This window comes from Falco cherrug, chromosome 1 (genome assembly GCF_023634085.1).
Source record: "Falco cherrug isolate bFalChe1 chromosome 1, bFalChe1.pri, whole genome shotgun sequence".
In the NCBI taxonomy this organism is placed as follows: Eukaryota; Metazoa; Chordata; class Aves; order Falconiformes; family Falconidae; genus Falco; species Falco cherrug.
In genome coordinates, this window is record NC_073697.1 from 120,013,567 (window position 1) to 120,036,892 (window position 23,326).

Genomic DNA, 23,326 nt, shown 5'->3' on the forward strand with positions numbered 1-23,326 from the left:
GGGAAAAGGCATTCAGAGCTGGGCAGGTCTGCCCAAAGCTGAGCACAAAGTGGGAAAAAGTGCCAGGATCGGGTGCCAGGAGCAGCTGTGTCCCTACGAGAGGGGAGCCAGGGAGCTCTGACCCTGGGACCCGAGCAGCCACACACAGTTTTGCCTCCTTGCATTGCTGGGTGCAAACTCCCTCGCACTCTCACTGGGTGTGTCATCCAAGACAATCATTTATTGCCGTTCATACACTGGATGCATGTGGGTCTGGGTTGGTTTCTTTTTTTTTTTTTAATACAATTTACAACTTTTAATACAAATCAAATATTTTTTACATACATCCCAAAAAATTTAATATAAAATATACACCATTTAAAAACATCTTGATGTAGGAAATTTCTTTGTGAAGCTGTGCACCCTGACCCTCGGATACCTCGGTGGCTGAGGGGAGGGTGGCATTGGCAAGACCCTCCAAAAGGCTCCATTCATATGCCTTGGCTCCCTCCAAGTCTAGCAGGTGAAGGAGGGTGCAGGAAAATAAACACGGATGATCACCCAGAGGAGAAACCTTGGGAGGTGCCTCCTCTAGGGGAAGGTGTGGCCAGCAGGAAGCCCTGGTTATCTGCTGCCTTTTGTCACCTGCAACAGTTAGTGGCACAGGGCAAGAGCTAAGGGCTGGGGGGGAAGGTTGCTCTGCAGGAACAGCAGTGAGCAGCACGTGCAGCCTCCGACTCCAGCTCCGCTGGGCCGCGGAGCAGACCCTATCCCACCGGCTTGCTGACCCTGGCACCAGGAAGAAAAGCCGATTCCTCAAGTGCCAGGGGTAAGAGAGCTGGAGCTGGCATTTTGCGAATTCAGTGAGACTGGGAAGGATGCAGCTCGTTCCCGCTGAGCCAGGCAGCCCTGCAGGCCCGAGAGGCACGACGCAGAGGTCAGCCCAGCCGGCCAAGCGAGCGGACACGCTCTGCCAGCCGGAGTGGCCGGGTCCTGCCGCACCGCAGGAGCAGCCCTGCGCTCCCCCAGTGAGCTGCTGGCTCCCCGATCCCGTGCAACCCTAAACACCCGCTCTCCAGCTGTGGGAACAGGGTGAGGCCTCTGAGCACCCCCAGCCGCCCCCTCCAGCAGCCTCCCTCTGTCCCCAGAGCTCGGACGCCGGCTGTACCCCCGCTTTGCTCTCCTACCAGCCCCGCAGCAGGGAGAAGTGTATTGCTTAGAGACACGCAGCACTGCGTGCGCTCTCTGGTTATGCTGAAATGTAAGGAAGACACGGTGGAGCAGCAGGGCAGAGCCTGGAGGTTCCCAGCCAGCTCCCTGCCTGCCAGGGAAGGACCAGCAGCCGTTCGTGAGTCTCGGGTACCAAAGCGGTACAGCCGTGTACTGAATTAGTGTTAATATTGGGAGCAAAACCAGTGCCAGAATTTACCAGCTTTAGCCAGTTTTCAGAACTAGGAAGGGAGTCAACATCTCCGTGAGCTGCAAATATTTCAGTAGCCAAGCCTCTGTGCTCCTGTGTGGCCCCTGACTGCCAGCCCACAACAGCACCAGTGTTCCCAGTACAGCTGGGGTCTGTTCAGAGCCCAAAAGCATGTGTGCCACATTGCAGCAAACCGTGGTTTGCAGCAGCCCTCGGGGGAAGGCCTCCCCCAGTCAAATGAAGGAGAGACCTCCAGAAAAAAAAAAAGGGAACAGACATGAGGGCAGCAGGACGGGGGAGAGACTTCCAAACACTGTCACAGAAAGACACGACGAAGGGAGATCTCCCTGTGCCTTGGAGAGCAAGTGCTTGTTGCAACACAGTCCTGGGACTGGGAAAGGAACCATCCACCAGCTCTCTGGCAGTCACAGCTGCAAGTGCAGATACCCTGCCTGGGACGACAGACAGGCTGGTCTCAGGTTTTATCGCTAGCTCTGGCCCTCTGAAGCAGGCATTTTACTGAAGCAGAACGGCAATTTTGAATCACAACGAGGAGGACAGTTGCAAACCTCTCTGGGGGTTGTTAAGAGCAGGTAGGAGCTGGTTCAACAGAGCTGGAGGAAGCTGAGCCATGCTGGCTCCCTGCAGACAGGCAGAGCTGCCCTCCTGACAACTTCTGCACCACAGCACTAGGGTCAAGTGCAGACAGCTTTTCTTAAAGCCCCGTCTCACCCCTCTTCTCTTGAAGCACTCAACAGCCGCCACAGGGCCACAGCAACAACGCTAGAGGGCAGGCCGGGCCGGCGCCCTGCCAGAGCCCTCCCGGTGTCCCCCCGGAGGGGGAGCTCCGCTCCTCACCTGGCACCCAGCACTCCAGGAGCTGCACGAGAGATGGCTCCTTTGCCCCAGGACACGGGGACAGGGAGGGAGGCGGGGGCATGCACAGGCACGCACACACATCATCCAGGAGAGCAGGCAGAGATGGAAAAACAAAACGGATTTCAACAGAGATCTCTTGCTTCAGCAGCCCTGCGTCTCCCTTGCTGGCCCCGGATACTCCTGCCAGGTCCAGGAAACCCATCTGCTCACACAGAGGGAAGGAGTCACTTAATTTCAGCATCACTATGATAATAACAAAAACCTCTAGTAATAAATAAATAAAAGAGCAGCCTGAACAGCCACGAGAGCTTGCAGGCCCCCTTGAGAGTACCCTGGCAGGCTGGGGAGGGGCTGCATACCTGCGGGGGCATCCTGCTAGCAGCGCCTTGCCTGGGGCCCCCTGGAAGGTGCTGATGTAGTTTTGCAAGGAGGCTGTTTGGTTTGCACGTGTGAGGGAAAACTCCCCGAGCCTTTGGTGCAGCCACTCTCCCAGTGCAGGATGTGACTGTGTGACCCTGGCTCCAGGGAACTTGAGCTGGGAGCGTTTAAAATGGCGAATTCATTCCCAGCTTCGTTTCAAACTGCAACTTCTGCCTCTTTTGGTAACGGACCCGGACCCTGCAGAAGGCAGAAGAAAGAAGAGAGTCAGCAGGGGGAGGGATGAAAGGCAAGCAAGGCTGCCCCGCTGCAATTCCTGAGCTGCACAGCCCCAAGAAACAGGAAAGCCCCCGGCCTGGACCCTGTGGTACCCTGGGAGGGGAACTGAATCCAGAGAGCAGCCCACATCCCCAAGTCCTGCCCCATCCAGCCAACTCCCATCTCCAAGGCCACCAGACACAGCAGAGAAAGGTCCAGAAGTTCTTCCCAGGAACAGAGACAGCAGCTCTGTCCCCATCAGGGTTCCCTGTAATCCCTGCTGCTTTCCTCACCAACCCATTTCCTGAATCAATGCTCATTAGTGTTAACTCCCAGCTCCGGCTGCTCCCTGCGCTAGGAAGAACAGCCAGTCGCTTTGCGCTACTAATTCTTGGCTTCAGCCACTTCCCGTGAAAATGAGTCCCACAGTCCAGGCACTGTGTGAAGACGTATTTCCTCTGCTGTGACTCAATGCCTCTCTGTCCTCATGGGATGAGATGGAGAGACCAGCCCTCTCCAATTCCATACTGGTATTTCATAGACTTTGGCTGTCTCCCTCTCATTGGTTTGAGATAAAGAAATATTGGTCTCCCTTCCTGCTCCCAATCACTGCCACTGCCCTTCCCTGACCCTCCTCCCTCCCCTGCACTTCCTCCCTGAGAGGTGGAACACGAGCTTGCACACAATAGCCAGGTGATTTACACAATGCAATCATCTTTTCCTTTTTATTCCCCACCCTGTTCCCTGTGCATCATTTTTCTGCCGCTCAAGCCAGGCTGGAGTGAGGCTCCCGCCCTTTCTCCCCACCTTCCCTATCACCCCCATACCTGATTTCATGCAGCTTGACAATCTCATTGATGATAACCACAAGGACCAAGGAGAGAAAACCCAGGAGCCACGAGACCGGGGAGATGGAAACGTCACTAAAGGTCAATGCAGAATTGAGGTTTTCCCAGAGCTTCAGGTCCAGCACAGTCTGTGCCACTTGCCCCAGCAATCTAAGATCATAAACAGACACAGCAAATCTCAGTGGAGCCAACAAGCTTCCCAGGCTCTGCAGAGCAGGGTTCGGGCCCAGATGTAACACTCCTGTGTTCACAACAGAGACCCTTCACCGATTCAGCAGCAGAGAACTTTTGCCACCCCCTATCGTTTTCCTCAGCACCAGAAAACTGGTGCTGGAGCAGGTCTAGAGCCTCCCCTCCAGCCTGGAGGGCCTCCTCGCAGCTCGGGGATACTCACACAACAGCCACAGTGAGCGTCCACCACCGGTTGGAGAGGGGGCTCTTCTTCCACAAGGGCTTGGTGCGATGGACATGGGTGATGGATATGAACACTACGGGGACAGATGGCAGAGGGGGTTATTTAGCGTCACACACATCCAGCACTTTACGATACACAACAACAGCTATCCGAAGGGATATGGGGTTTATGTCCCTGAAACCAACCTCTCATTCAGGGTCCTTTCAGACCAGACTCCCCACAGCAATTATTCTGAGTCCCCAGATATGCAGGGTGGGTGAGAGCAGCAGTAGTACTGCACACGATTACTCACTGTGGGGACGCCAAAGGTTGTCTCACAGCTAAAACAGATCAGGCATTAGGACCAGAATCAGGAAGCGGGGTGGAGGGTGCCCCTGTCTCTGGGTCACTGCAGGCCTGCACCGGTGGAAAACTCCAGCCAGAGAAACATACGCAGCCAGAGACCCAGAGCTGCCTGCACAGGACAGAGCATTTGCCTGGCTTTTGCTTGGGCTCTTCAAAACAGCATTTCCCACCTGCCAGGCAAAAAGCATCCCTGCCTAGCTTCAGTGGTCTGAAGGACGTAAAACAGTACGGCACACTGCCTCTCTCTGAAGTAGGGCTGCCTCTCAGATCAGGAAGCATTTCTGTTGGCCTGGACACCCTGCACGTCTCAAAACACAATGCTCTGCCTGGCACCAGGAAATCAAACCAAAAAAGGCACAGCACCCCAAACACAGGGGAAAGGGAGCAGAGACCCTTTAAGGCTGTCAGAGAGCAGCTGGGCCTACTCTGCCAGGCAATCATGTGCAGGCGATGAAGGACGGCCAGGAGCGGGCTCCCCACCCCTCCAGAGGGTTTAAAATGACTTCCAGCTCCAGGGTAGTCACAGCTGCACCAGTGTTGTCTGGGGGAAGGAAATGGGGTGCTTTACAAAACGGTAGCAGGTATACAAGGACTTTGGAAGCAGGAAATATTTTTGGAGAGCTGCAAGATGCTGCTAGGTGATTTGCAAGAAGGCAAAGAGGGATGCTGCTCTTCAGGTAAGAATGGAAGGGAATCAGCCCTTCATCAGGCTGGTAGGAAACAGAATCAGCCCTGAAGGCAGCTGTCTGTAAGGGCAACGTTTACCAAGACAAGGGGCTCTGTGCCTGTGCTGAGAGGCTACTGCAGCATCTGCTTCTACCAGGGGGTTTGTGCCCTGGAACAGGGAGCAAAGAAAGGCAAAGAATGCAAGTTTTCCCCCCTGAGTGGGGAACAGGGGCTTACCTGTGTGTAAAACAATCAGGCCAGCTGTAAGCTTCTGAGCTACAAGAAGAGCATTGGAAAATGTCCCAAACCAGTCAGGAGCACCATCAGCATTGCTAGTGAACAAGAGGACAGAGGAAAGAAGTCAGCAGTGGGGGCTGACTGCCTGACCTGTTCCCACCAGGGCCCTGTCCTCCCCTGATAGCTGACAGAGCTGAGTGTGAGCTTGGAGCTGGGCTGTCCTAGTGCCAGGAGGCAGCAGTGAGCAAAGATGCAATTGCTGAGGCTATAGGGAGAGCATCCAGCCCTCTGTCCAGCTGTTACAGCTGGATCGTGGCAAGACTCCGAAGCTTGTTAGAGGGGAATCACCCCTACCTGGGAAGGGCGAGAGCAACAGGCCCTGCAGGGTGAGGGGGAGCGTGTGCCAGGTTCGGTTCCTCACCTGTGCAGCATGATGGAGGAGCAGGCTGTGAGATTGAGCCTGGTGGCGTTCACCTCTTTGCAGGACTCGTGCAGTGTGAACCCGAAGCAGATGAGGCAGGAGCAGATGGTCAGGCTGAACTTCAGCAGGAAGCAGAACAGGAAGTAGTGCTGAGTCTGTGAGTAAGGGAGAGGCAGGAGGATGAAACGGGCATGTCACCGGCCCAACCTCCCCTGCATGAACCATCAGGGAACCAGTGGCTGCAAAAGACAAGCTTTTGTACAGATGAGATTCTGCACGGCAGATAAACCCTGTGGGCGTGCTGGCACTAAGGGATTCCCTTCCCGTCCGTGTCAGGATTTTGGATAGCATGGCTCATGCCATGGATCAGTTTACCAAGTGAGCTGGGAAGGCACAGGGCCTCAGCAATGCATCAATGCTGGGACAAAGTAGAAGAGAAAAATGTGTGAATCATTTTAATCTGATGGGGTCACCCACCTTCTTAGGAATGGAAGTCAAGTTTTTTCCTGTTGCCATGGTCATAATGGAGCTGTGGGGAGGCTTGCCCAGGAGTGAGATGCTGGAAAAGGTAAGTTTGTCTCTCAGTAACAAGTTCAGGTACTGTAACTATTGCTTTGTCATCTGTTTCTAACATATAAACCCAAATAACCTCCTCAGACTGCCTGGAGCATTGGCACTTAACATGGCCACTGCCTTAAGCATATGCTGTAAAAGGTGCAGACTGGGAGAGAGATGACCCCAAATGTGTGATGGGGGAAAAACCCACCCGTGGTGCCCTGGCCTCTGCCTCACACCCTAGGCTCTCCATCACACTCCAGCCAGTGCAACAGTATCAGAAGATGATTTTCAGCTGGAGGTTCAAGCCACAAGATAATAGCAGCTCTCAGACAGCAGGCAGGGCTACACAGCAGTACACAAATGCTCCTATCTGTGTTTCTAAGCACCTCATCCAAGCAGGTGCTTGGAATAACTCTTGCAGCCTTTTTAGCATGCTGTGGGTGGTCAGCTTTCTTTTAATGTGGACACAGTGAGGCTGGGGGACCGGTCTGTGGATCCTGTGGGTGGGAGGCAGGAGATGCACCCTGTCACAGACTCACCTGAGCAGTGGGTAGCAGAAACAGGAGAGCCACACGATGTCTGTAGTACTGAGGATGGGGGGCAGCTGCACCAGGCAGGAGAGGAACTGGACAGGAACAATGCAAAGTGAAGAGCGTGAGCAGTGCTAGGACAGTCTTATTGCCAGCTCATCCCAGTGTTTTGGGGGAGGACAGTGGCATTTTGGGTAACCAGGCTGCCACTGCAGAGCCCCTCCACATGTTCCAGGTTTCTGGGGCAGGTGCTGCAGGGGATGCTTTTCTCCAGGGGAAAAAACGGTTTGAAAAGAAACCTCCATAGGAGGGTCTGGCTGAAGGGGCAATGCTGGCTGAGATCACGTAGTCTCTAGCTGTAACTTCCCCAAACATGCCGTGTAAACTTGGCTGAAGGTTATTTTCCCCTCTCGTGTGGCTGTCCCACTGCAGCCACCCATATCCCCACTAGTACTCCTGTTATCTGAGCTAAATGCTGTCCCCAGCCAGGCCAGGACTCACCTGAATGACAACCAAGGTCAACTGGCACTGCAGCAGGAAGAGGAAACACTTGCGGATCCCATACGTTGCATGCCTGGCCTGGAAGGAAGCGCAAGCCGTCAGAGCCTTTGCTGTGATGGGAGCAGTTGTCAGCCAAGAGCAATTATTGGCAGGCAGGGGCAGAAAATGTGGGCTGCAGGGGAAGTGGGAGGGGAGAGGATCTGGACACACTGTAAGCAAAAGGGGAAGGTCTCTTCTCTAGATGTAGAGGACAGGCAGATTTTAGGCAAGGAGTAAGTTTGTTTAAAACTCCTAGCTTTTTTGGGGGGGGGTAACACTGCATGGTTGTCTGGCTAGGGATCTCTGCAAGTTTATACTTTTAGTTGAACAATATTAATGTTCTGTTGCTGCAAGGCACAATTCCCAAACCGTACCCTACACCTTGGACCAGTAAGATCAGGCAGGAAGAGTATCTCTGTGCTTCCTGAATAAAGGACAGGAGACGCAAGCAAAACTGACGCTGACAGTTTACTGTGGGCAACACAACAAAAATGCTTACATGAGCTTTGCTCTCTGTGAGCTGCAGGCAGAGGGGTGAGTACTACAGAGGGGACGTGCCTGGCTTACCTGCTCTATAAGCCTTATGATGCTGGTACTCTCTTCTTGGCGGAAGGACATGGAGCAAGGCAGGCTGTTGAGTTGCCCTGAGAGCTGCAGTGGTGTGAGCTCATCAGAGACATGAGTCATGGTGGTGCTGGTGGCATAGCCAAAAGTCTCCCAGGAGCAGCGAGATGGGTAGAGAGGGTCCAGTGCTATACTACAAGGACAACACAGGAGCGTTAGTGAAAGTTCTCATCCCAGAGGAGAAACTATGTTTCACTGCAGAGCAGCTTGTAAAATTGGGCTGTGCTGTGCCATGCAACCTCGGTCTACCTCACTGGTAGAGAAGTCCTGAGCTGTGACATGAATTTAGGATCAGCCTCCCTAGGCTTTCAGTTATTATCAGAGAAATAATGAGCGTATTTGGGTTTGTAGCTTAAGGTCAACAAACTGGCTGATGCAGAGGGGCATTTCCACTCTTTCACCCAATGAGAAGCATCTGTAACACCAGTTGGTGCACAACACCTCAGCATGCAAGAGTAACATCTTCCTTTCAAAGACAGGGCTAAATATCTCTGTGTAGAGAGATCTAGGTCATCATCCCATCCAATACCTCCCTTACGGAGACAAATGCCGCTAATAATGGACAGAGCAATTGTGAGCGTCTCCCTGCACAAGCCACAGGTCTGGTCTGACTCATGGCTGGGCACTTGTTAAGCTCAAGGCAAAGGCAGCTGGAGGAGCCTGGATCCTGCCCCACCTGATGTCACTTTGCAGGAAGAGGCAGCTGTTCCGCAGGTTGGCAGAGCTTCCCAGACAGCAAGTCACCTCCCCGTACTCCTGCATGATCTTGATCATCTCGCACATGGCTGCAAAGGGACAGAAGGAGAGACATAGTGCGGTGTCTAATTATGCACACAACGATGCAGTGTTTCACACACCCTTTTCCAGTCTAGATAACAAGCAGCCAGATCTTTTAAAACTGCCCCAAATGATATTCAGCAGTCATGTACAGTGAGATCCAAAGTCAGAGTACACAATTAGATAGCTAATTAATTGCGGTCCAAGTGCCCTGTATACCTGCCCTTGGCAGGAACTCAGCTGTGATTCCCAGAACTGTGACCCAGATTTGCATCTCTAGCACATCTTTCAGACCAGAGCCGTAGGTATAGCCTGGGTATACAATATAGACTGCTTCAGCATCAAAACAGCAGAAGTTAAATAAACCTAAATAATTCAAACCTACGACAAGTACACAATTTTAAGTTCCATTCAGCAGCACATCACTACTGTTCCAAGTCTAAAGGAACAGAGCGAGTGTAACGAACCACTCTGAAAGCAGTGCCGTGTTTAGCCATACTCCGAGCCAGCCCCTGTTCCTGCGCTCCCACCAACACCTCTAGCCTTCATCAATCTTTTTACCAACACCCTCCCAGGGCCTCTAAATCAAAGCTGCTGTTTGATCCAATTTTTCTTCTGTAGTTCTGTGCACAGTGCTCTGTGTAGATATGAATTTTCTAGAATGCTCCAGGCAAAAAAAAAAAAAACAAAACCCACCCCCCCCCCTCTGCAGATTCCTGTGTAAACAACTTAGTCGCTAAATGACCGGTGCAGCCAAATCTGCAGCACAGGGGTTAGATGAAGTGGGGAACCGCCACTTTGTCAAAAAGAGAGAGGAAATCTATTGGACACTGACTGCTCAGGCAGACTGGGCTGCAACTGGTTCTCACTGGCATTCTGTAAACTGTGCCCAGAGGTACATCAAATGTCAAATTGTAATGATGCCTAGCATTTTACTGTGGACTGGACAGGTATTAGTCAGCTAAGCACTCAGCCCCTTTCTTAGAAAAAACAGTATCTCTCAGAGAGATAAAAAATTTTTGTCCTTTCTGATCTCTGCAATCAAAAACTCTGCAAAGCCGCAGAAGGTGTTAACAGCAACTGCCAGAGGAAAATTCTTCTGGGAAGCGATTTCCAAGTTATATAAGGCAGTGAGGGTTGTGAGCAGAGATCAAAGTCTACTAGCACACTGATAATGCTTATTTAATAAAAGGCAGTAGCATTTTGGATGTTTGCTTTTGTGTCTCTTATGCATGCAAATTGGAAGGAGTGGTTCTTAGTCCCATTCTGTAGCTAGGGAACAGCCGCATTGAAATGAAGTTAACACCTGGCTTCCCACAGATAGTGACAGAGGGTCATTAACATCAAGATCTCCTAGATTTCTGGACCGTAACCCCTTCCCTTCACCCATGCCCACACTCAGACGAGCCAGAGCAGATGGATGGGGAAGGTACTCATGGGCAGCAGTAGGACAGGCCCAGGCCCTGTGCCACTTACTCTCCGGGGTGCAGTCTGTGAAGAGGGGCACCAGCAAAGGCACGTTGTCTATGTTCTGCAGGTGAGGTCTCACCTGGTGGATCCCCCTTGGGAGTTTGGCCTGAAAAAGAGAAGAGACTAAGCAGGGGAGTATGGGTGCGAGGGACAGGCATTTCAGAGGGAACTGCTGAAATGAGAATGATGATTCCCAGAGTTCTGCAACTTCAAAATCGGATACAAACTGATGTTCCTGCAGACAGAAGCTGGTTTTCCCAAGCCACTGTGAAAAGTTTTCTGCTAAAGTTCTACACTGACATACTAAGTTATCTGTGCTTGCCCTCAGGGTTTGTAAGATCAGCATGATAAACCTGTGCTCAAGGATTTCCAAGGACTTTTTTACCTGTGTGGAGAATGCAGTCAGAGACTATGTGCTGTCTCCCAGCAGCTAGATCCATTTCAATTGCAGCCATACCAACACACAGCAAGGCTGTCTGCTTTCTAAAACCAGGCCTAATGGATTTTATTTTTTAAAAAATCTGCATCCCTGATACTTCTGTAGCTTCTGCTGAGCGTGTCTGAGTTCTTTATAAGGCAGGAGGAGCTTGTCCCACACTCTTGACTACTGGGCAGCACCAGACCCGGCTAACAGCTGGAGGACAGACAAAGTTTCTTCTGTCTGCACGGAATGTGGGGACGTTCCCACTCCCCACCCAGCACATGGGAAGGGGACCCAGGCGGACTGAGATGCAGCTCTCAAGGCCACCCCATGTGTGGTCATCTCCGTTCCTAAATTCCAAAGAAAAGACCTGTTCAGCAGAAGTGATTGAGAGAATCCCAAACTTCCCGGGCTCTAGATACCAAGCTGGAAGAGGGCTGGGGAAATCAGGAGTACCAATGCAAACCAGTCAGTCAATCTGGTTTGAAGAGGCATTCCCTCTGGGAGTAATGAGGTGATGCTGCTAGCCATGACAACAGTACAAGATGTGTAGGGAAAGGGGGCCTCACCCTGTTACAGTCCTCCAGGAAGCTGGGGATATCGCTGTCTGTTGGCTGAAAGCTGATGAGATCCGAGTGCCCTTCCTCTTCCATCAGCAGAAGCCCCTCCACATCATCTCGAGAAACTGGAGCAGAGAGAAGCAGCATAAACAATAAGCACAAATGTGCCTCTGCCACCCCTGTGCCACCCACATGGTATATTCACATGGTGCTGCAGAAGCCAGGAAACGTGAGGCCTGATTTTCTAGGTTAGCAACACTTAGATCCTACTCAGTCATCTAAAATGCAGTACTTTTAGATGACTAATCTGTTCAGAGGTAGATATGCGAGCCTAGACTCTCCTCTTTTGAGACAAGATAGTTTATTCTGCTTGCTTTATTCTTCTAGGGGAAGAAGAAAGCAAAACCTCACCTGAAGTAAGAAAAAAAAAAAAGAGCAATGCACAGGCGAGAGACCCTCGGTGCCTTGACCAGGGCCCCAGCAGGAACCAAAACCAGTAATAAGCAGCTGTAAAATCACGGCAGCTGGTGCACAGAAGGATGTCTGTTTCCAACAACTGCGGTACTGACTGGGTAGAAAGGCTATAAATATAAGGCGCTCTTGCTCACACGCACACGCACACCTCAGGCCCATCCAGTTTTGTGCTCAAAGCTCTGAAGGATCAGGTACCTGGTGAGGACACAGGAACCTATGAATGGGTTTAAAAGAACCATCCAGGAAACACGTGGCATTCAAAGTGGCTTAGGCGCGGTTCTCTCACCCTGATGTAGGTCATCATGCAGAGAGCCAGCGTGGCTGGGGCTAGAGGGAGGGATCTCTGAGCCAGGCACATCACCGTTAGGCGTTAAAGATATGTGGCAATTCCAGCCAGTCTCAAGACCCATCTTCTCAGCAAACACCTGTAGGTGAGCAGACAAAAGATTTGAGCATTGCTATCCAGGCCAGAGTATTGCAGACCAATGCCATATTGGAGCGTAGGTGCCTTCTGGACCTATGACCTAGCTGAACCAGATTAACCTTAGATTGCACTGGAGCTAAACTCTCCAGTCAGACATCCAGGGGACATGCAAGTTCAGGGGGTTCAGCAAAGACAGCTTACCTTGCTTTTGAGCTCATCTTCCAGGGAGAAGTAGACAAAACGAATGCAGGCATTGACCAATCCATCAATGAGGCGGACAATGTCAAGACGGGCCTGATACTGAGATGAGACCATTCCCATGAAGATCTGTCCGCTCAGAGCCTGGATACAGTCTTCCTTCTCCATCACTTCCCCAATCCCTTCTTCAGGCATGCAAACAACACGCAATCACATTGAGACACAAGGGCATCACACAAAATACACGTGGTGGGAGAGGCCACCAAGGTAACACCCAAGGGGACAGTACCCAGACACACAGCAACATGCAGATACACACATACACACGTACAGGAGGAAAGAGGAAGAGAGATCCATTTGTCCCAGCATACCCAATCACAGATGTGGTTTCAGGACATCCCCACATACACGACCAAGAATACACAAGCGTGAAACAGCAAGCATGGAAAGGAAAAAGACAAACAGAACACGGGGATCAGTCACAGTCTTTCTAACTGGGGCAGAAAGGTAAAGGATGTGTGCTGCATAACGTTCACATGTGCATTTTTAAACACATCATACTGTGTTTAAATAACACGGCAAGTCTAGCTGGGGCAGAGTGGCATCAGAGTACGAGGGGCTGATGCAAAGGAACCGGACCGTGGTCCTTCCAGTGACATTGCAGACACTCCCAAAGAGCCTGCAAAGGTTCTTTGACAGGATTCCTTCACCATCACCAGATCAGCCTGGGGTGAATGGGAGCTGGATGCAGCATAAGGAACAAAATAATAAAATACTTCACGCTGTTGGAAAGTGTGCCACAGGTGGGACTGAAAAGTGTTTTGAAAACACTGTCACAACTGCCTCCCGGCTGTTGGAAACCCCATTATTCACATTTTACAGAGTAGGAGACCAAGGCAGAAAGAAAATTAAGACTGGTTTGCTGGAAGAGCCTCCAGGACTTATGTAATGGTTGGTATATGCTTATTTCTCACTTTTCATTGCTGTTCTGGAGAAGTACAATTAATCTAGTGGGAATCAGTTCTTTCAGCACGGCAACAAACTCTATCAAGGGAGAACAGCCATATACCACCCTACATTTAATTCCTTTGAAAAACCTAGTATATGTGATAAAATTAGAAAAAAGCAAACCAAGTATCGAAATACCCAGAAGCCTTGACTTTCAGTTGTCTGCTTTAAGCAACAGACTTCCCACAAGTAGAATTTCTCTGCAAGCTTCAATAACTTAACTAGAAACATACCTACCAGCTGCTACATCGTTACTTCCTCTGGAAGCGCATCTATTTCAGAAACCCTTAGTTCTCAATTTCCATCTGCTACTCAGAATAACAATGTTCTTACAGCTCTAGAACGATCAGAAAGCAAGCACCTGGCCCAGCAGCAGACCTTATTATAGACAGCACAGAAGACACATACCATCTGAGCTCCAGCTATTCCTCCGACTGCTCTGTTTGATGGGTGTCGTCCCCGGGAGATCGCAGCATGTGAAGATAGCACTCTGCCCAGGGACCTGCACCAGTTCTACGCACTTGCCATTGAGCTGAGAGGACAAGGCACAATGCATTGGCTTGTATGCAAAGGCAGAGCAGTATCCTGAGAGGCAGGCTCGCTGGTAGAAATCTAACACCTTCTTCCTACGTGGAAGAGAAAAAAAACGGACAAAGTTAGCAGAAATGTGCCACGTTTCTGACAACGTACACTGTAGTTCAATGTAGAAATCACTAGCTGGGTATTTGGAAAAATGTGTTCCATAAGGAGTGGTCAGAGACTCTGAAAAAGACTTTCCTTACTGTTTCTGCATTCTCTGAGCTTTGGGCACTACAGGGCAACAAAAATACATATTCCAACAGGGGCAGTGGTGAATGCTTCTGTTTGCTCGTCAGACAGACTGATAAGCATGAACACAGCACTCTTTGAATACACTTATTAATATAATATGCTCTATATGGCTGCCAGATGACACCGAGGAAGTTCACTGCATGACATGAGAAGCTTAATTCATCAGAGATAATTTTTCTTTAGGGAGATAAACACCAAGGAAGGATCTGCCAACCCTGACAACAGTATCTATGGCAGAGATGGTTACAGTAACAGACTTTTTCTTCTATCCCCTTTCCGAGTGTGGGTCCCAGGAGCTGTATGTGAAGTCTCCATTTAGTTACTATTCGGTCACTGGAACAGTGTAAAGTTCCTTCTCTTATGTTGAACCCACAAAGGTAACAAATTAGACCATACATGGGATTTTTAGTTTTCTTACACCTGAGGATGGGCAGACTTAGAAGAACAATCTGCTGCTAGTCAATGAAACTAAACGTTACCGGTCTGCCCTGCTAGCAGAAGCAGAAATTTAGCCTATAGATGAAAACGCAACAGACACTGTCAGATACTGCAGCAGGACTAAAAGGGTGTGATGTATTGTGGCAGACTGGTTTGAAGCTGTCAGCAGCAGGTAGAATTGATCGCCTTGCATTTCGTGTTAAGACAAAGCATTTGTCTTGAACAACAAAAAAGATTCTCTGCCACCAGCATATGACCTGATTATAATTCATGGTCCTACTACATGGTACAGTCAGAGCTCTCTTAGAGGCTAATATGTTACCAGATACAGTAAGAAGTGGCTTAGTCTTACAGTCCAACAGAGTGCTTGTTGCTATCTAATCTCTTACACTGCTGTAATTATAACTATTAATTATAAGCAGAGACAGCTCATGTTCATAACCTACTTGAAGCTTCTATTAAATAGCTTAACAGGCATCAGTAAAGGGAATTTTAATAAAGGGTGAGCAGGTTCCCTCTGCAATTTATTTGCAGCTCCTGAATGCACCAAATGACAAAGCCACCCACCTGTCAGAGCCAGAGAGGGGGTAGATATCGGTACCGTCCCAAAAGTCTGTGCAGGCCTCAAGGATGATGTCAGCTGTCCCATGAGAAAACATCTGCTCAGTGCCTGCAGTGTAGGAGAACAATGAGTCAGCATCACACATACAGGCTCCCAGGAAAGGGATATCATACCGACTGCTCCCTTATTTGTTAAAGGCCACTGTTCCCACAAACTACCTTGATGCACTCCAGATATCCCCTTTGTTGAAAGTTTTCAGTCTCCATTAAAAAATTATTCAAGACTGGATGATATGTATTCAGCTGCTATTTGTCTAACTGTGAGTTCAAACAAGGCTGTGATAAAATGTGAGCCACGTAGTCAGCTCCTATTCTCCCCTTACGCTGTGTAACAGTCCTGCTCCTACAAAAAGTGGGACAATATCTTGCTCCTGTATCCAACAGAGCAAAAGAAAAAATACTCCTGTGTGCCTCTTGTGTGAGTACAAGCACCAGTGATGAGCCTATGGGGATCAAAGTCTCTACACTGGAAAGTACATTCAATTTTAGGCCAGGTGTGGATCTAAAGGGTAAGAGCTATTCTTGAATACCTTCCATTCAAGCAGCAGAAGATAACAGCATGACCCATTAGATAGCAGCCTGCTTCACAATGGGTCCTGAAAATGTGTTAAATCAGGATGGGTCAAAAGTTCAACATAACAGACTCTAGAAAAGTAATTCATGTTGTGATCAGGGAAGAACTGAAGATCGATGGACGTCACAGCTTGTCCTGTTTTTTTCTTCTACTACTTTACTCTTCAATACAGACTTAAAATCTTTAGTTCCCTCTTGTAGACAGAGGTGTTAAAGTGTTTCTCAAAGGTGTGTGATACCACTTGTCTGAGGCAGGTCCCAGACACAGGACACAAGTTAAAGGATGCAGGGCTGCCTCCCCCTCCACGCTTCCTGCTCCCTTTCATTTGCACTGATACATTAACATTGCATGCACGTAGACTTCTCTGTCTAGGTTCCCTCCTCCAGCTGCTCTGTGACTTTGCCCCCAACAGCTTCAAAGCTGATCTAATGAAAAAAACATCACTGCCAAGAAAAATGAGCCCAAAGGCTTCTTGCAGGCATTAGTTGCTGACTGCAAATGCTCACACTAGCTGGTGAAATCAAGAGCCAAGAATATCCACTCGCACAAACCAGGCAGGGACCTTCAGGAACACTGGAGGATTTTCCAAAACATAGCAGCTCTCTGCTTTCTGCTATAAATAGTCATCACATGCCAAGTTTATCAGCATAACAAACCTCCAAGACGAATAGGAGCTGTGTGTGAAAGAAGGAGCCTGTCTCAGGGACATAAAGGAGTACTTGTGCAGAGCTCTGGTTAATTTTATTGTATAAACACCTAATCCTTCCCACCTTGCTCCTGCGGTCAGATAGTCCTTGCTTGGAAAGAGGGAACAAGAGATGTTTATTGATTCATGCAAAACCTATGCCCTGGACACAGAGCAAGGGCTTGCAGATGACCACACACACAGACATACCTACATTCGTGCCTGACAGCAACTGCAATCCATTTCCCATTGAGTACCACCAGCATCTCACACAACAATCCCTCTAACGGATAAATGACAGTGACAGTACGTGCTGTAAACTGGAAAGAGTTCATACAGCTGTCATTACCAGCAAAGTGAGCCCAGCCTCTTCCCTTCCTAAATCATGAACTTGAAGGCCAGTATTTCTCTGGCACAAGGGAGAAAACTAATGAATAGGACAGAGTATGACTAGCCATTCATGGCTGCTGGGACTCGTTAGGAAGCACCGAGCTGCTACAGTGAGCCAGTGAAACAGAGCAAAAGGAATCAAAGAGTGCAGCTATTGCAAAGGAAGACAGAGATGGTATCGAGCCATTTTAGTCCACTGAAGATGCTGGTGAGCCCCTTATTTCCATGTGGTTACTATGGATTTGAGATGAACACTGCCAGATAGCGAGACACATATTTCAATGGAATAGCAAGAGAATACAGAGATAAGCTACCTCCTATTCCTGCTACAGCTGCAGAATTTATTATGTATCTCCCTTTGACTTCAGCACATCATGGGAGTGGGTGGATTCAAAGATTTATTCACAAGTAGCGTATCAAGAGCGGTTAGTTACGATCACCTGGTCTGACTTTTCTGCATAAACAGAGCCATTTGATTTCATCCAGTATTATCTGCAAAATCCATTCTTTCCAGTTGTACACACTTTAGAAAGTTTCAAGGGACAAGACTATCACATGAGAGGTGTTCCAACGGTTAACTAACTCCCCTGGCAAAATTCCTCTTAGAATTTACTCTAGACAGCATAATCCAGGTCACACACGTATTCGTCTGAGCTCCAACTTCTAAACTAAACCGTTTAAAAATGAGGATAAGGAGTTGAAATGAGGCAACATTAAAGGTCTTTCCCTACAATAAGAATCTCTGCATCAGAAAAAATCTTTCTCACAAAGGGAAGACAGCAGCAATCAGGACAAATGAAAAAGCTCCTCCCCAGATTAAGATACAAATTAGAGAAGAACTGCACAAGAGAAGACAGTTTACCTGGTAAATCCTGGCCAGCATAATAATCATGTTTCAGATTCAATACTGAACATATGTCAACTCCAGAGAGCCAAGTCCAGGCAATTTAAGGTATTAAGAAGAGACTAAGAGCTCTGACAAGCAAGCTGTTAAATCTTGCTGAGGTGCTTTAAGACCTCACGGTGCCCAGCTGTACATCCTTTCCATCCTAGCCCATGCCTATTAGAATAGGAAGGAACAGAAGGAGTGGGGAATTCAGCATGAATTCAGCATGGCTCCAGGTGTTGTGTTCACGGTCACCATCAGTTTGCATGGGATTGCTGTGATTCCTTATTAGTATGTAATATAGAGTATGCAATATAACACACCACACAACTCACAAAGATAATGATTTATGATTTGGATTATCAGAAGGATGAGCATCGCTAGCCAAAACCCTGAGTAATATTCAGCCCTGTGCAGTAGCAGTTTCACTGCCATAACGAAGTCTATTCAAAACCCAATAAAACCCCCACCTTATACTGCAGTGCCATTTGGTCTTAGAAAATAGGTCTACTAGGTGCTATCTAAGATAATTTTTAAAAATTACCTATGATCCTGGAGTGAGCCAGAGCTGGGAAGAATTCTCCCCCTCTGTATGCCATAGCACTGATCACTAACATTTGCTGAGTGTACCTGTACTGGCCATGGGCAGAGCAAAGCTATCAACCCACAGGGATTCCAGACTATTCCAGTCTGACGTTTTCTAGGCTGCCTGCAGAAAAGATCCTCCCGTACCAAGTGGGTGCCCAAAGAAAGGGGTGGCCTTACTGGTAGTGGTGTCCTTCACAAAAAGGTTAATCATGTGGCTCAGGGGTGGTCTCCTCTTGGTGATCGATGAAAGCTTCCCCAGGATTGTTTCCTTAACCATCTCATCACTTGGCAAGCGGTACAAGGCCAAATAGTTCTCCTGCTTGAAAAGATCTTTAGCACCTGGTGTGAAACCTCAAATGTGAACACAAGGAAGAGAAAAATTAGGCTCTAACCAAAGCAAAAGACAGGTCCTCTCTCCTGCTTCTATGCCACCCACTTTGCCTGAGTTCATTCTGACATCTCGCCAGCAATAGGTAGGTCAGCTGGGCTCACTGTGCATCTACACGAGGATGGCTCAAGGTCAGTGATGAATAACATTCAGAAGGACTAGATGTTATTAGTAATTACAGCTTTCATGCTCTGGTTCATTGAAGAGAGGAACTGTGACACTGAAGGACAGGCACAGAAGTGAGTTCAAGAGCTTCCAGATTTTAATCCTAGTGTTACCTCTAACCTCTTATTTCCCCTAGGCCTCGGTTTTCCCATCTATAAAACAAGCTGAAGTACCTCACATTGTTTATACCCAAACTCCTGGTAAAGCATTACTGTAAAGACAGGGCAGCTATCTGTCCATTAGCAGGTATTCTTTGTCTCCTGATGAGATTGGCAGACTCTAGCCAGAAGAATACCAAGCCTAGCCAGGGCTGGCTGGAAATATCCTTGATGACATTTGTTCCTTTGATAGTGTCTACAATGTCAGAACTTGCCAAAAGCAATCGCTTTAATAGACTCTTTTTGGCAACGGAACAATAAGAGTCAGCTCAGTAATTCCACCTTCTCAGCAGCAAGGACCAGAGAAATATTTTTCTTGTGCTCTCTAAGGATTAAGTGTCTATTGACAGCTCTGATTTCTCTGTGTCTGCTCATCCAATTTCTCCTTACCTATTAGTCTGGCAAGCTCACAGAGGCCCCAGGGCACGTGGACAGGCAGCACGGCATTGTGTGTTTCCTGGAGGGCAATGTTGCAGAGGTGGTCAGAGAAGCGGCACAGACGCTCTGTCACACTGGCGTTGCAGAGATTGAGTAGCACATTCAGGCCCAGAGGCTTGAGGGAATTCAAGTGCATATGCCAGTTGGAGTCATCAAACTGGATGCAGGAGGGGTTCTGCTGGTCTTGGGACAGGCTAAGCATCTCAAGGTGGTAGTCACACACAAAGTCTTCAGCCTCACAAGCCACCACCTCACTGTCACCCACAACCTGGTCCAGCAGACAGGAAAATTCTAGTTGGTTACAAGGAATACAGCTTCAGCCTAGAATCCCACAGGGAATTCCCAATTAAATTCCCCAGCAGGGAGACTCTATGGGTTTAAGTCTGTCCGCAAAGGACAGACAAAAAAAAAAGCTCCATAAAAGACTACTTGTGTGCCCCTTCAGTATGTCTTACCTGAGTATGTTCCTCCTCTCCACCCTCTGTGTCCTTGCTAAAACTCACGTTGGACCCAGAGGGATGCTTGCTTCTGCTGTTTGGCTTTCGGTGGGCATGGGCATCGGAAGCCTTTGGAGGGTCACTAGACCAGTTGTTCCTCTCTTGCTCACTGGTCATGTGGACTGTGTCTGCCAGGGGGCCAGAGAGCAAAGCATCTCTTTCATGGGGCTGCAAGATACCAACAAAATTAACAGTTGTGTTTCAGGGACTGAACATAAGGCACTACTGATCCACCTGCTGCTTTAGGACTTCTGCAGAAGAGGTTCTCATCCTCGCTGCTTCTTTATCTTTTAAGCACAAAATTGTGGCACAGACTTCTCTATAAGCAAAGGGCCCCCTCTATAAGACTACGTTGTGCATGTCAGTCAAACTATGATTATAGTCAACATACTACATTACGGAGTACATATCACTCACCTCATCTTCCATATCAGGATGGCAGAAAGACCGTGTAGAAAGCTCATCAGTCAGGTCTTCATGGCTATCATGAGGTGGTTCCACCCTTCCACTGAAGAACAGAACAGTCTCTGGGCTGGGGTTTGGCCAGGAAAGAATCCCCTGCTTGTCTACACAGCAGAGCACCTAGAACATCCCACAACACCCCCAAGAAAGTAAAATCTCAGTGAAAACATGTCTCAGTGTTCATGTGTAATTGTAAATGTTGCAACTTTAATAAGCACATGGGAAGATAGACAAGTCTCTCCTTTGCCAACCTTCTGTCTTAAAGAAACTGCACTTAACTCTCCAAGAAATCCATGAATTCTTTGCTCTATCGGGATTGATGGGTTGTTTAACACAAATTTTACCTCAGGATACTGCAAAACTAGGCATGAAGACCAAGTGAAGGAAGCAACTACTCAACCTGTTTCAGCTAGTACCTTATCAGGACCCAAACCAGCTGGTTCTTGAATAGGAGTCAAGAGGGTTACAGGACCAGAACCAGGGCTGGAAAATACAGACATTCTGTTAGATGCCACAGGGTATCTCTAACCATTGTTTTAGCCGTAAATGTGCTACCTGGACAAGACAAGGCAGTTACAAACTCTTCTACAAAGACAGGTGCCTGAAGGGTTTCTAATTCCAGCCCAATGAACTGATGGCTAACAGTCTACGCTCAGGGAAGGTTGATGTGAACAGTGCAAATGAAGCATCCACATAGGGCTCTTCCTTCTGACAACCCGGCAATACTCACAGTGACAGATCCCAGACTATGGAGCAAGCTGGAAGTGAAGCTCAGAGTTGGGGATTTGCCTTTTAAAACACAGAGGAAATGGCTCCAGATACAGCGTATCATTTCCTGCCAAGGGAAGCAGAGGACATCAGCCAATTAAAGAGTCATTCAGTGAAAGATAAGGGGAGAGAAGGAAAAAAGGGATTATGACATTACCTGCTTTCAGGTTCAACAGTGATACACTGTAAAATAAACATCAGTCTCCGTGGGAACCTGTTAACTGATACAGTGCTGATGTTCTCAAGGGAAAGGCATTTCTCCCCCCTTCCAGAGGACGCTAACACAGTCTGATTGTTGAACTGAGAATTCACTGAAACTACCTCTGTCCATCCAAAAACACAGGAAAGAATTCTGAAGTGATTACATTTGGGGTGAATCAGTTGTTACCTCTCAGTATTTTTTCCCTAAAATAACTTTCATCCCATTGGATTACAGAATTTGAGGCCTTAAGCTTACAATCACCATGCTGCAAATTGGGTAAATGGAGTCACTGTGGTGAGGTGACTTACCCAAGGTTACTTACTGAAGCAGTGACAATGTTGGAAATAAAGCCAACGTGCCCTGACAACTCCATCATTAAAAATGAATTGTAATCAACATGGTAATAAACTGAAAGAAGGGGATATTTTGCAAAATTAAAATGTCAACTTGGCACCCTTCATCTTTCACACAGAAATGTTTCTGAGGGAGCCTGGATGACAGCAATCAATCCAAGCACCAGAGGGGTATGTTTTTCTCTGTGCACTCCTAAAGCCAGCAAAACCAGGTTTGCATTACAGTATTACTTTACTGCTTTTTAACTATTGTTCTAGAATGCTGTCACTGCAGAGCACTTCCCCCAAAGCTCCTTGGATCAAGTTCCTTAGATCCTAAGGGTTAGTACAGGCATGAGCTCAAATGCAAAACAATTATGAGCTATCACCAGGAAGAAAAAAAGGCTCTTACTTAAACCAATTTCTCATAAGCAAAAATGTTACAGAGGTACAAATGGAAAGGAGCAGATCTTTTCAAGGAGGAAGGTCAGCTCAAGTCATTCCCATTTAACACCTGAAAAACATCTCAGCTAAATGATGAACTGGCACAGAAGACAACAAAATATTCAGCAAAGGAAGCATGTGTGTGTGCATCCATGGGCATTCCTCTGTGTGGCTGGGAGCAAGGAGATATGAGTTGATTCTTATAATATCTAGGGATTTGTAATCAATCCTAGAGTCCATCTGCGTCCTGATGGAAAGGGGAATCTTAATGCCAGATTAGACGGAAAAGTGTCTTTCCTCTACCCACCTGTTTAATCTGGATGACGGAATTTATAGAGTGGCCAGATGCAGTTCCTCCCCCAGAAAACGGTCTTCTGAATGTTTATTTGCCCCAGCTTGGAAGCACTAGTAATGTGCTTAAGCTTATTAAGGAGCCTATGAAACAGGATCAGACTTTTAAAAAGTCTGAACACCCCATGATCCCCTCTTCACATTTGGTCTTGCTGCTGACCACCATCCCCTCTGTTCTTTAGTTTTGGCTTGAAGAAGGAGGCCTTTCTGGTACAAGCAAAGTATTTCCCTTCTTTCTGACACACACCATTAAAAGTTTATTTTACTGCTGGAACAGGAGGACTTGAAAGAGGTACTTTCTCCAGGACAGAGAAAGTTGATTTCAAACCATATTCAGAAAAGCACAGCTGGACTCGGTATCGAAGTCATCTCAATCTCTGGTCAGCGGAGCAGCATTTACATGGGGAGGTGCAGGGAAAAGACATGCAACCTGCATGCATAGCAAACTAAAGCAGCAAATGGGTGACAATGGACAACTGGCACAAGTAAAAAGGGTCTAGGAACAAGCAGGAGATCAGAGAGGGAGGAAAAGGATATAATGAAGTTCTGCAGTGCAGATGGAAGAAAACAATTCATAATAATAGTACCTGAGAAGATACCATCTCTGTGTAGCTGCTGAGAGTGTCCTCTGAAAACTTAGCAAGCTGCAGCAAGAGAAGAGACCAGTTACTATAATTG

General features: G+C 48.2%; 1 protein-coding gene across 8 annotated transcripts in view; it reads right to left on the reverse strand.

Annotated features, from left to right (window-relative positions):
• Window positions 1-200: 200 nt before the first annotated feature.
• The window catches only part of TMEM94 (transmembrane protein 94), a 52,358-nt gene continuing 29,232 nt past the window's right edge, over window positions 201-23,326 (reverse strand). For 6 of the 8 annotated variants that reach the window (XM_055724859.1, XM_055724842.1, XM_055724848.1 and 3 more), the window contains 22 exons: window positions 23,236-23,292; window positions 21,282-21,386; window positions 20,507-20,671; window positions 20,048-20,257; window positions 19,545-19,860; window positions 18,621-18,794; window positions 15,267-15,369; window positions 13,839-14,056; window positions 12,426-12,607; window positions 12,087-12,225; window positions 11,336-11,451; window positions 10,352-10,451; window positions 8,775-8,883; window positions 8,042-8,231; window positions 7,436-7,513; window positions 6,944-7,029; window positions 6,324-6,405; window positions 5,847-6,001; window positions 5,426-5,520; window positions 4,157-4,250; window positions 3,742-3,912; window positions 201-2,896 (listed from right to left, as the gene is read on the reverse strand). In XM_055724859.1, the coding sequence (XP_055580834.1) occupies window positions 2,824-2,896; window positions 3,742-3,912; window positions 4,157-4,250; window positions 5,426-5,520; window positions 5,847-6,001; window positions 6,324-6,405; window positions 6,944-7,029; window positions 7,436-7,513; window positions 8,042-8,231; window positions 8,775-8,883; window positions 10,352-10,451; window positions 11,336-11,451; window positions 12,087-12,225; window positions 12,426-12,607; window positions 13,839-14,056; window positions 15,267-15,369; window positions 18,621-18,794; window positions 19,545-19,860; window positions 20,048-20,257; window positions 20,507-20,671; window positions 21,282-21,386; window positions 23,236-23,292 (3,018 nt within the window). In that variant the 3' untranslated portion in view covers window positions 201-2,823. The remainder of the gene's footprint in view (window positions 2,897-3,741; window positions 3,913-4,156; window positions 4,251-5,425; window positions 5,521-5,846; window positions 6,002-6,323; window positions 6,406-6,943; window positions 7,030-7,435; window positions 7,514-8,041; window positions 8,232-8,774; window positions 8,884-10,351; window positions 10,452-11,335; window positions 11,452-12,086; window positions 12,226-12,425; window positions 12,608-13,838; window positions 14,057-15,266; window positions 15,370-18,620; window positions 18,795-19,544; window positions 19,861-20,047; window positions 20,258-20,506; window positions 20,672-21,281; window positions 21,387-23,235; window positions 23,293-23,326) is intronic. The other 2 variants (XR_008734754.1, XM_055724855.1) reach the window with 2 other exon arrangements.